The sequence below is a fragment of the Falco biarmicus genome, chromosome 6, assembly GCF_023638135.1.
Source record: "Falco biarmicus isolate bFalBia1 chromosome 6, bFalBia1.pri, whole genome shotgun sequence".
NCBI lineage: Eukaryota > Metazoa > Chordata > Aves > Falconiformes > Falconidae > Falco > Falco biarmicus.
The window spans coordinates 60808925-60822107 of record NC_079293.1 but is presented as its reverse complement, the minus strand read 5'-3'; the positions used below and the strand labels follow the sequence as shown (position 1 = coordinate 60822107).

General features: G+C 46.5%; 1 protein-coding gene across 2 annotated transcripts in view; it reads right to left on the bottom strand.

Moving 5' to 3' along the window:
- Positions 1–12784, bottom strand: part of MAN1A1 (mannosidase alpha class 1A member 1) — a 151803-nt gene extending 139019 nt beyond the window's left edge. Inside the window, exon 1 of one of the 2 annotated variants that reach the window (XM_056344518.1) lies at positions 11900–12784. In XM_056344518.1, the coding sequence (XP_056200493.1) occupies positions 11900–12499 (600 nt within the window). In that variant the 5' untranslated portion in view covers positions 12500–12784. The remainder of the gene's footprint in view (positions 1–11899) is intronic. The other variant, XM_056344517.1, reaches the window with a different exon arrangement.
- Positions 12785–13183: the final 399 nt, after the last annotated feature.

The following is a 13183-nucleotide window of genomic DNA, read 5'->3' as shown; positions in this document are numbered from 1 at the left end:
AGACAGCTGGTCAACGAGGTTGATGAAAAATGCGGCTGGACTGACAAGCTCAAGACTGCAGTTAACAGGTCAAAGTCTAACTAGCGTCTAGCTATGAGTGACATTTCTCTGGGCTTAATCTGAACAACAGAGCAGAACACACTCACCCAGCTTCACGGATAATACCGAACTCCAGCAATCATGAAGCTGGAGAGTAAGGCTCCCATCTGAAGGACCTCAACAGGCTGGAGGAGTGAACTGACAAGCCTTGTGGAGCCAAATAAAAACCAATGCAAAAATTTTATACCTAATGTGGGATAATCCCCTTCCACAGTACATGATGGGAACTTAGAGGCTAGAAAACAGCTTTGCAACAGATGTCCTGGGGGGTCCTGATAAACAACCTGTAGAACACAAGCAAGCAAGGCATCCTTGCAGTGATGAAGGATAATTGTATAGTGGGCTGCACCACTTTAGCAAGAGTGGTTGCTAGTGATGGGAAGCAATTAACACTTTCTATGCAACATTCCTGATGCTGCAGATGGGAGGCTGTTCCTGGTTTTCAGCTCCCTTGTACCAACTGGAGATTTAAAAGAAAAAAAAAAAAAGGTGGAGAACACATGACATACAAGAAGAGATAGATGGTGATGGGTTTGTTCAGACTAGAGAAGATAACTTAATAACTTAGTGGGTGCCTACAGAGAAAAGATAGCCGAGCGCTTCCCAGTGGTGCACAATGAAAGGAAAAAAGGCAGTGGTCACCAGTTGCAGCAAGAGATATTTTAACTGGATAAAATAATAATTAAACAAACAAACAAAAACCTACAATAAGGGTCTTCAGACACTGGCATATGCTTGTCCAGAGGGGTTACGGAATCTCCCTCCACAGAGATTTTCCACACTTGAGTGCACAAGACTGAGCAACCGGATTTAATTTTGAAGTCAGCCCTGCTCTAAGCAAGAGATCAGGCCTCCAGAGGTCCAGTGGTGAGTCTGAATCTCTCTCCCCCAACAACAAAATCCTGTGGTAAGCAGAAGGTTGGGAGGACTACAGTGTGCATAAACGCAGGACAGCCATGTCTCCGTAATACTTTCAGCTGATCAGGCTGCATATGAAAACCATTCAATGAAGTTTGAAAATGTTCTCACAGAGCATCTACTTTCTGCAAGGTTTAGATTTACATAATGAAAAAAATAAACTTGAACTAAACTGATTATTGAAGTACTCTGATTTCTTTGCTCATCCTAATGTTCTGGATTTTGCTTGCAGCATATATATAAATTACCTTTTCCATTTCAATGTTTATTTGTATAAAAATACACCAAACCCAAACAACTATGCCTTTCACTTTTTCAAGGTGTATATTCAGATCAGAGCTTGCCCCAACAAACTACATCTTCAGTTACAGACAACAGAATCTATTATTTAACAACTGCACAATATATTTGGCTCTTAAGTAAAACATATATATAGAGATACAAATACATCTCTATCTCAATATATGAATACAGTGATTTTTTTAAAGAAACTGCATGAAAAGACTTATGGGCTTTTCTTTGGAAAGGTCACTTTTTAAAATTGCCCTTCCTGATCCATGATGTCACTTCAGCCCTTGACAAGATCACACACATTTCCATGAAGAGTCGGTTCAGGTTCAGTGCCATGTTTACTCTAGAGCTTTACAGAATAAGACATAAAAATACCAGTCAAGTTGCAGTTTGTCTTTACATAGCATAGTTTTTCCCGTGGTGATTCTTCAGACAATCTCACCAGAACAAAGAAAGCAGAATGTGGCTTTGAAGTATTATGACTTTTAAAATACGTAATATGTATAACTCTTCTCTCTCCAAATGGTAACTAGGTTTACTGTTGCATGATTGAGCGGGTGTCTGCATGTGTGTGTGTAAATCCATTGCTGCAAATGATTAAAATCTACTTCTCTTCTTTAAGCTTTAGTTTGAAGAATCCAGTATTATTATCTAGGTCCAACATAAAATTTCAAGTGCAATTCTCAAAATCACAGATGGGTGGAGAACTATAACCACAGTAACAAGCAACAGATTTCCCCACAGACAGCAGTATGGGCAAAGCTTTATCATTTGTATCACCCTTCAGTGCACCAACAGATGTCAGTGCTCAAAGGCAGTGAGAAAACTGACAGTGGAGTTAAAGACTGGATCTGCATTTGCGTGTGTTTATCAGTGAACAGTAAAATTACTATCTCCTTAAGCCCTACACTTTGAAAGCAAAATGTTTTCTAGCTTGTTATTCTTTTACATCAGCTACTTCTTATTTCCTTGGAAAGAAAGCAGTCCCTGAACAAAAGAAATTTCGAAAGGCGAAGAGATGTTTATTATGCAGTGGACCAAGCAAAAGAAAAATAGGCAGATACTTTAAAAAAAATAACCTTACATTGGTCTGAATACTAATTAAAGCAGCAAGCCACACTGATCTAATGCCATTTTATTGTAATGTTTTAAAAGCACATATCGACTTTGAATAAATAATTAAAAAGAGGGATTATGTTGCCAAGCAGTAAGATCACCCCTATACAAGTCAGATGATGTAAAATTCTGGACAAAAGTATCAGTCTTTCTTTTCTACTTTACTCATATAAACAATACACAGTACTGCCTCTAACATAAATGCCAGCAATATGTATCTTCACAGGAGAATTTCAAAGCTGCATGCTTTTACATTAAAATTGCAACTTCTGCTTCTGCCCAGCATCAAAGAAAAAAGTTGATTCTTCTGAAATAATTTTTAAGATGTGCACAGGAAGTCTTGTAATAGCCAGATGTTCCATAGTCATAAGCTCATTCATTGCACAGAATCATTTTGGTCCTTTGCTCAATATTACCTACCATCTCTTCCGATCTTTATGTATTTCCTTACCTTATTAGAGATTTGCATTTAAAAAAAAAGGGGGGGGGCAGGAGGGGGCAACTTTCTTAGAAGCCAGACTTCCATTCCCTTGCTTTATTCCTAAGACAATTTAAAAGCCAAGGTACATATAGTTTCCGAGAGGGAGTGGGAGGACAAATGAAAGTACATCTTACACTTGTAGTTACCTTTGCATAAGAGACTGCATATCTCAGTGTTCCCACAAGGGCTGTGAATGTTTAACTTTTAACAGTTGTAAGAATGTAACAGCAGGTTATGTGCTCATCCAATCTGTTTGAAAAGCTTTTAAAATTAGAGGCACTGGAATGAGCAATACCTGTATCTTCATAAACACCAGCTATAAAATCCAATCAGCTTACTGCAGAGTTATAGCAAGTTGTCATATTATTTTGTACAATTATTTCTTGGTTACAACAGAGTTCAAACTGAAGATTTCAAGAAAAGATTTCTGCAAGAAAGGCAGAATTTTACTACCCTGCCTGCCTGCCTTCAAAACAGCGCTGGACTAGAACATTTGATTTCAAGTATTGCTTAAAAAGCTTACAACTAGTGACCTGAACATAGAACCAGGGAGTCTCAGGTTTAGCCTCCCCCTGTAATAAACAGTGCGATTAATAGCAGTTTAGAGGCAAACCACAACTGCCCATGTGTAGCCGTGAACCAGGCTCCAAACCCCAGGTTTAAACTGATCCTAGTGAGCTGACATGCCCAGGCTAGAGATCTGCAGCATGGGTATGAGCAAAGACAGCCTTCACCCTCCAGCACACAGTAACAGCTCCTGGTTTAGCGGTGAACCACTGAACAGGATCCAGGCAATCAAGCTCTGCTCTTAAACCTGTCACACTGTGCAAGTCACTAGACCCCTCTCAACACTGGAAAACCAAACTGCTGTCTCACAGTAGTAAAGTCTTCTGGATTCTGCAGGCAAGGCTGCTGAGCACTGCGATATGACAGTGGCTTAACTGCAATTCTGTAAAAGGTTTCATTTAATCTGGTTTGGGCAAGCATGCACTTTATTACTTACCAATTATGTTTTCATGACAGACTTGAAGACCTGATTATAAAAAGTCATGGAAAACAGAACAGCGATGCTTCTTAGAAGTGTGTCACATGTTTAACAAAAACCCCAAAACACCAAACAAGAAGAGGAAAAAAAAATGTTTTGTGGATAAAGACAATTTTCACACAAAAGAAGGAACCAGTATATTGAGTATCTGGTACATTGCCCACATTGCTTAATTCATAGGTCCACCTAAACAATTATTTTCTTCATTTGTAAAATGACAGTTCTAGAAATAACTTAGAAATAGACCAATCTTTCAAAACTGAACATCTAAAACATGCCACATCTGAATAGTGGAGTTAGTTACCAAAAAAGCACACAACCAGAGTGTTTCATCATCTCTGTACCATCTCAGCCGGCAGTTTATTGCCAGAGAAGTGCTGCACTGTTAGACAGCAGCAAACACTGAATCAAAGCCACTTTCCTGAAGTATAACTTACACTGCCAAATAAATTAGGAAGAAACATTTTGTACTTGTAAATAAAGGAACTACTTGTTAAGATTTTATATTTAAGATGAAAACTGCAGAAATTTGCACCTACACTGGCTCCCCAGGCTAGAAAAAAGAATAACCGAACCAAAGACAAAGTTAACACTCGGTAATTCCTACAGCAGCATGTTTCAGATAGCTCTAAGAGAAGGTCTGTCCATCCAACAGCCATACAAGTGCTTCTGTCATGACATTAACTAACTTCCACATGAAGCGCTGTCTCCTGTCCCCATGATTTCCTTGTCATTAACATTCAAAGGAGCTATCAAAGCCTGGCTGTCACCACTCTTATTTTCCCCCTGAATAAGACATTTTTTGGCCTTAGTGGCAGATTTTAATGAACAGGTGGAAATTTTCTGCTTCAGTTTGTCCACAGCACAGAACTACTGCCTTAAGCAACTGTATTCACCAACATGATATACTTTATTTCTTTATATTTCATGGCTGCCATAGGCTGCTACACTAACATCAAATACAAAATCATCACCATGAGAATATAACTTTTGCCAAAACTTAGGAGACATTCCATTTTAAGCTTTACCTCATGTCTTTACATCACCTTATTTAGCTTTCACAAAGAGTCCTGTGCATCTGGAATTTACGTTTTGCCTTTACATAAAATGTGCACGTGGGTTTTCAGTTAAAGAATTACTCATGTGCTTGGGTTTTTTGATATCCAGATGTTTTCCACTGCCTATTTAAAACCTTTTCATTTCCCCCACAATTCTGAGGACCTACTTACATAGGACATTCAGTTAGTTTTGGTAAATCTACCTGTTGAGAATGTAGACCAAGTCCTAATGTAAGAAAACTAAATATTCTTAGCTCACAGAAAACAGGTATAAGGCTGAAAAAAACATGAACTAGCAATGGGAACACACCCTATTCCAGTCAAATATGCACTCAGCCACACACTGAGACATTGCTCCATCTCATGACCAATGTTCAAATCAGACAGGTGTTTGCCTATATGACAGAAACTTTGGGTCATTTGACTGAGAAGAAGCTGTCAGGTTCTCAAAAGACAACAAAAAGGCAAGTAAAGCAACTCACCTAAAACAATGTCCTCCCCTAAAAAGACCTTAAGGGTTTCTAGCAGAAAGAATGTTAATTTGGCAAATACAGAAATAAGCATATCCTGTTTCATGTCTTGTGGACAAAAAGATGCCTCAGTCCCATCCTCCTCCACTTTAGTCTCCTTTCAAACACACTAGCTAAAGGGGGGTCCACTGCTCCCATGGTCATCACACCTCCACTAAGCCATTTTGGCTCCTTACCTCACCAGGCCATGAACCCAATAAAAGTGAAGGGAGCTTTCTGTCTGGCTGGCAAGCGAGAGATTCCTTAAGTCACTGAATCATACTCTTAGTAACTCATATGACACTTCTCTGTGTCTTGCACTGCCATTATCCCTAAAGCAAGCAATTTAATTTACTCTTTTGTGACATTTTAGATGCCTTAAGATAACCCCTGCCACCTACAAGTGCCACTTCCTAAGAGCACAAGTTCCCCAACAAACCCAGGGAAAACATCTGTGAGCCCCATGAGGATGCCCTTAACTTAGGGCTATAAGGTACCTACCTACCCACCATATCTGATTCCCTGTATTTAGGCACTTAATTCACCTCCTTAGTGTCTTTCATAAAACCATTCCAAAAAGAAAAGAGCTAAAAGAACTACAATAAACAATATTTATCAGGAAGGAAGGTACTGCAAAACACTCAAAAAGAACTAGTAGGTACAAAAATATTTAAGATTATAGGCAGATAAATAAAGCTTTGGGGGGAAACCAGCCAAGATTAATTTTAAACTCCTTCAACAAACTCAATGAGAGCAACAATGTCAGCATTAAGGTCACAAAGTACTTTAAGAAAACTTCTTTCAAAATGCATTGCATCATCAGCATGTTGCCAGGATTCATCACACTGCTTACTCATTACATGTCAACTCCTTTCCTTTCACCGTATCTTATTCCTGAAGAAATGCACCATCAGGGAACACAGCTTTTTCTGTTTGAAACCCAAACCACTCACTTTCAAAGCTACATTTTAACTCCTTCCCTCCCCCTCCCATGAAGGACCCCACAACCTCCCAGTAAATGCACTCTGAATTTCAGTCTACAGGAGCTGGGGCTTCAGTAATTCCTGCCACTGTGTCTCTTTTCCCCTTTTCTGTTCTGTGAAAAGGGGTTGGGAGGTAACAGTCTCCTGAAGCACAGCACTTCAGCCTGCTACAGAAGGTTATTACAGCAGATTGAAGTTTTGCTTTTTGCAAATGTCACATTGTAGAGTTTCAGTTTTAATGGAGAAGCTAGGCCAGAAGATCAGATGGCAGCTCCTAAAACAAAGCTACTCAAAGAGGTTTTGTACCTTTTTCATCCACGCGGTACTGTTCCCTCACCACAGCCAAAACTATCACCAAGTCCACCCTCCTATTAAGGCCTTCAACTCACCAAAACTACCTAACTTGTTTTGCTCTGGCAGTCTTCTGCTGGTTTAGTGAGCTGAAGCAGCTTATGGAGGACTACGGTGGAATTAACACAAAGTAGACAGTAGGAGAAGGCAGTCAAAAGTGGTAAGAAGAGACTCCCCCTCCTCTTCCAACAGCAACAAGTAGTAGCGAGCTCAGTTCATCTCATAAAAATCACCAAAAGGAAATAAATGTACCCCCAACCTGGCACTGGACCCTCCCAGGCAGCAGCACCAGCATACCAGACAGTGGGAAAGCAAGCAGTGAAAGCATGCAGGAAGGCACAAGGGGCCAACCACCCTTCTTCAGTAGCAACCCACCTCCTATAATTTCCCCGTCACTCCTGCTTGTTAACGGAGAGTTCTGATTATGCCCAAGTACTGCTATGTCAAGTGCATATTAGATCTCTGATTATTAGTACTTTATTTCCATGCTTAGAAGCTTTTTTTCCTTCAGATATTTCTGAACTTCCCTGCAACATTACTAAGACTTCTTAAACTGAACTGCATAAAAGCCACCACAGAAAACAATTAAACAAACAAAATGAATGCTGAGGAGTTCAGAAGCTCCAGAATTCACACTACCAATGCAACCTCAATTCAGCTCTTTATAGAAAGACAACATGAATTAATCTTCATGCTGTGACATCCGTTTTGCTAACTTTTGACCATTGCCCTGTTGAGTTCGAAGGACTAGTGCCCAGGAGTGACTGTAGAATCACAAATAAAATTCTCCTCTCCAAGACTTGTACTACATGACTGCAACAGTTCAGAGCTCTGCAAGTATTTGGAGCACTGCATGACCATGCTCTTCAGACATCGACTCCAGTTTACCAAGGAGGCTTTTATCCTGAAAACATGCCCAAACAGCTTCAAACAATGATGTCTACAGTTTCCAAGCTGGCTACCTTGTACAAGAAGCTGCATTATTATGGTGCTCCACCAACACCAATACTTGCTGTTCAGCAGGATTAATTAGCCTGGGCACAACACCGCACTAACGTGATTATATTGCTTCTAGTATCTGAGCTACCTCATTCATCGTTTTCTATTCCTTTCCTCTGAAATAAAAGGAGTTCAGTTTTTGCTATTTTCTTAACACCTAAATAATTCAATTTTTTGTTGTTGTTGTTAAGTGAGAAGAATGAGACTTGGAAGAGATTAAAGTCAGATTTCCCTAACTGAAACAGTGCATCTCCTGCCTCCATAACCTGTCCCTACTATTACCATTCTCCTCTATCGTTATTACCATCTCTTCTTTTGTTCATTTCAAGCTGCCACTTTTTTCCAAACTGCCTATGCACTTGCAAGTCTTCCCTGGACATCAGAAATAATGATGTCCAGCCACAACCAAAAGGGACAAGACCAGAGACCAGAAGATTTTCAGCTTATTTGAGTGGAATGGAGTCATCATTGCCTTCCACTCCCCCTATTTTACAGATGGGGAACAGATGTCACAGGAGGTACTTACTCAAAAGAGGGCCCATCTCTCAAATCAGTGAGTGGAAAAGCAGGCATATAAACCACAAACTCCTCATTCACAGTCTGGCGCTCCTATTAGGACACCAAAACAGAGACCAGTGTACCAAGTACCCAGACTCTGCCCCAACTCACAGACACACCACAGCATCAGTGGAACTTCCCGAAGAACTCCAGTTCTGATAAAATACAAGTGGATTGGCATGCTCAAAGGCAGCTGTGCCTCTTTGCTCAAGCCTTCCTGAAGCATCTGACATGAGGAAGATGCTCAGAGCAGGCAACTAGGTCAGCCAGTAAAAAATTCAGCAATCACAAGCAACTGACAGCGGTTTTACAACAGGAAGTACTGGGCAAACCCCACTGCCGGCAGCACTGCCAGACCCTCTTTCTTTGCAGTTTGCCTGTAACTCATCATCAGAAGAGAAACAGAGGAATATCGCAGCACCCGTTGGTGTCTCTGGCCCACATCCCCTACCCGTACAGGCACACCTGCGCACAGGCAGGCCCTGTGTGTGTAACACGGTGGGATGGTTATCACACAGACCTTGCAAGCAACCACATTGTTTTGATGGAGTGGAAGGCAAAGGCAGTGACAGCAACACTGTCTCTACTTCTCCATGTTTCCACAAGTCTTTTACTTGCTCATTAAGTTTCTAGAAACCTATTTTTCTAGTCATTTGTCATAATGTGTTAGTTTCAATACTAAAAAGGGTTCAAGAATCTTTATATCCCCACCCCTTTTGAGTTTCACTTTTTTTTTTTTCCAAAAATACATGACAGTATGTCCTAGAAAAAAAGCTTAAAATTCTATACTAAGACTTTGTTAAGAAATGCTATAAAGTCATGGCGTTTTATTGTCTTGTGATTGCAAACCATGTTGTACTGGCTAGACTTCTAAACACTTATTTCAGTCTAGAATTTTAAACAGTAAATGAACAAAACATCTCTACGCTGTCTCCCCTCTCAGCTTTAAGTCAGCATGTTTATGAGACACAGCTCTTCCAGGACAGAAATGCAGGCAAGAACAACCTTATTTTTTGGCATTCTTTTCCTTTAAAGTAGCCTGCTTCCTTCTGCCAAAACATCCACAGGAGCAGTTTCAGATTTTGAGTTCTAGTTATATGACATAGATCATACAATGCAGGCGCAAATTCTAGGCTCAAATGAGTATGCAACTACCAGGCAAAAGGAGAGGAGCTTTAAGGGACAATTCCAGTGTCTGTGCATGTACAGCATAGCACAGAAGTTCATACTTTAAAAAGTTACAATTTAAAATTCTTTCTAAAAGGACTGCAGATTAGAATTCCAGCTTGACCTTAAAGCATCAACACAAAAAAGTAGATGAGAGCTTGCAAAGACAGAGAAAAAAGCAACATAAAGGCCGACACATGAAACTGTGAAGCAAGTTAATGCAGAATAGGAAACATTTTACAATCAAGGAAAAAAACAAGCAAAAAAAAATAAACAGTATTCTTCAAAAAAGGCAAATCAAACCAGTCAAGGTACTGCAAAAATGCAAAAGTAATTAAGTAAACAACATGTTAAGGACACGTACTGAATCAGGAGGAAAGGAAACTCCCAGAAACAACACGTAGTATTGAGGGATTATACTGAGATTTGAAGGAAAAATAAAAAGCTGGAAACTAAGTGCAGTCTCTCTGTCATCTCCTACGCTTACACAGCTGAAAATCTGCTTTAGGGGTATTACTGTGTTGTTGGTGGCTCCTGTGTAGATGTGGAGAAGAAAGAAGAGTGATGGAATGGAAAGGAAGGAAGAAAACCTGAAGATACCGGGGTATGAATGCACATACACATACATATATACAAACATATGCACACATACTCATGTCTATCCATATACAATGAAAGATAACTTGGACTAGTTGGCATGGAGTGGGACCAGCAGCAGCAGCAGTATATTAAGTTTTATATTCTTCCTCCTGCTTATTTACTTGTTGCAGCCTTCCACACTACAGAATCATGTAGATCATGTCCGGAGCCTCGTTACTTCTAAATACTTCTACACAGCAATTCCAGATAACTGGAGAAGGACTTTGCCGGTATTTCTAATTGTTCCATACGCCTCAGGGAGGCTGTGTGACTAAACCAGAAGACAACATAGCCTCTGTGCACTTCGAGAAGTGGTCTATACCTTACACTTCTGAGAGTTTCTCCCTTCAAAATACCTTTGTATTGGTATTTATTGCTTACAACCACTGCACAATTTGCTAAAACAGTTAAACTGATGCAAGGACTCCAGAGCACAGAACACATCTTGAGATTTGCGAGAGCTTATTAGCTGATGCGCCATGTGATGTCAGGGCACACTTTTCAGACCACTCCGTACGAACACACAATAAAAATAAATCAGTCCAAGCAAGGCTAACAATACTTCACAAACATAGAAATACTCCGTAGTTAACAGTCTCACTCTTATCTCTTTTCCACCACCACAGAACAGGAAACGTATACTACTAATTAATTCATACACCCTAATCTCTGCAGGAGGCTGAAACGGTCAGTTCGATAAATAAACAGACCAGTAATGACAGGAAGCTGGGCTGTATTATGAGGGAAATTCTGCCGGAGAGCCCGGTCAAGCTTTGCTCGCGACAGCCTTACCTATAGACAGTTTGGGGAATTTCTGAGGACGGACTTTGAAGCGGTGCCCGGACCGACCCAGCAGCACGAACCGACGGGAAGGCGGTTGAGGGGATCTGTCAAACGCACACAGCTCACGTGCTTCACCGCTACAACCGAAACGGACTGTATTTTGCCGAACACTCTCAACCCTTTAGGCAGCCGGTATCACAGCACAGCGAACCGCCGAATCGCGAGGCAGATCGCGACATCCCCGGAGCGCCGCACCGCAGCCGCGCCGCGCACTTGGGAGCGCGGGGGCTCGGGCAGCGCCGGACGGCTCGGGCCAGCTCCGCCTCTGCCGCCGGCGCCGTGCGGTGCGGGGAGAGCGCCGGCCCCGCTAGCTCCGCACCCCGCGCAGCCGCTCGCCGCGCTCCCACCGGCGGCGGCCGAGCCCGGGATGCCCCACGGGGCGCGCAGGCGGGCCCGCGTCGCCGTGGGGCCATGGGGCGATGGGGCTCCCGGGCGCCGCCGTCCCTCCACGGTCCTCGGCCGGCCCGCTGCTGCCTCGGCGGCGCCCCGCAGCCTGCCGGCCCTCGCCGGGCTCTGCCTCCTCCCCGGGTTTCCGTGCAGCAGCGGGGGCAGCCCGGTAACGCCGCCGGCGCCGGCAGCGCGGGGTCCGCAGGCAGCGCTGGCTCCGCGGGCGCGCAGGACGCGCGGCGGGCTGCCCGGGTGCCACCGCCGGCGGGGAAGCCGAGCTGCGCGGCGGCGGGCGGGCGAGGGCCGGCCAGAAAGCCCCCTCCGCCGGGAGCTGGAGGAGGAGGAGGCGGCAGGAGGGTTCACGGCTGCCCCCCACCCCGCCGGCAGCGACCTGTTGCCCCACGCGGGGTTACCGAGGCGCGTCCCCGGGAGCGGGCCCGGCCGCTGGTACCCACCTCCTTGATTTTGGCCCTCCGCTGCCGGACGGCGGGGTCGGCGGGCTCCTGCCCCACGGCGCCGACGGGCTGGCGGAAGAGGCGCTGGGGCAGCCCGGGGGCGCCCGCCTCCTTCCTGCCGCGGGCGTCCTGCAGAAGTTTCTCCTTGTCCTGGCGAATGTCCCTGCGGATCTCCTCGGGCAGCTTCTGCAGCGTCTCCTTGGCCTCCCGCAGAGCCCGCTCGTGGTCCGCGCGGATCCGCTCCAGGCTGCCCGCCCCGCCCGCGGCCGCCGCCGCCGCTGCCGGCGCCGGGCCGCCTCCGGGCTGCGGCGGGGCGCGGGGCTGCCCGCCGGGCGGCGGCGGCGGCGGCTGCAGGGCGGCCGAGTGGAAGAAAACGCCGCTGAGGAGCTTGGAGGAGTCGGGCAGGAAGAAGATGGCCCCGAAGCAGAGGGTGATGAAGGCGCTGAACACCAGCAGCAGCACGAACTTCTCCGTCAGCCGGAACGCGCCGGGGCCCGCCGCCTTCCTGCCTCCGCCGGCCGCGCCGCCGCCCGCGGGGCCGCCCAGTGCCCCCGGCCCCGCCGCGCTACCGAAGAGCGGCAGCAGGCTGGCGGCGGGCATGACCCCCGCGCCGCCTCAGCACAGCGCAGCGCAGCGCGCCCCGCCGCCGCCGCGCAGGGACCGCACCACACCGCACCGGACCGGACGGCCGGGCTCGGCTCCGCCGCCGCCGCCTCCCCGCCTCGGCGGCAGAAAGTTTCCCCGGGCGGACACGGCAACTTTTCCCTTCCGCGCCGGCAGCGCTCGGCGTCTGCGGGGCGGGCGCTGTCAGCTCCAGCCCATGCCGCCGGGCCGCCGCCGCCGCGGGTGCCGCTCCCCGCTCCGCCCGCGCGGAACTGCCGGGCAGTCGGGGGCGGGGCGGGGCGGCCGCCGGCCCAATGAAGGGGGGCGGGGCAAGAGCGGGGCGGGGCAAGGGCGGGGCGGGGCGGGGCGCGGGCACCGCCTCTCTGCCGCCCTCCCGCGCTGCCCGGCGCCGCGGGCCCCGGGGGCCGGCCCGGCGGATCGCTGCCCGGGCGCTGCCTGCCCTGCGGGGGGGGGGGGGGCCCGCCTGGCCGGGGCGGCGGGTGTTGCCGCTCCGTCCCCCGCGGGCGGCGGCGGCCCGAGGCGGGCGCACGGCACCGGCACGTGCCGGCCGGCGGGCACGCGCACCCACGTGCGCACTTGTGTCCCAGGTGAGCGTGCACTCGCCGGCGCGCCCGCACGCCCAGCGACACACATGCAGACACGCGTGTGCCCCCCACAGCG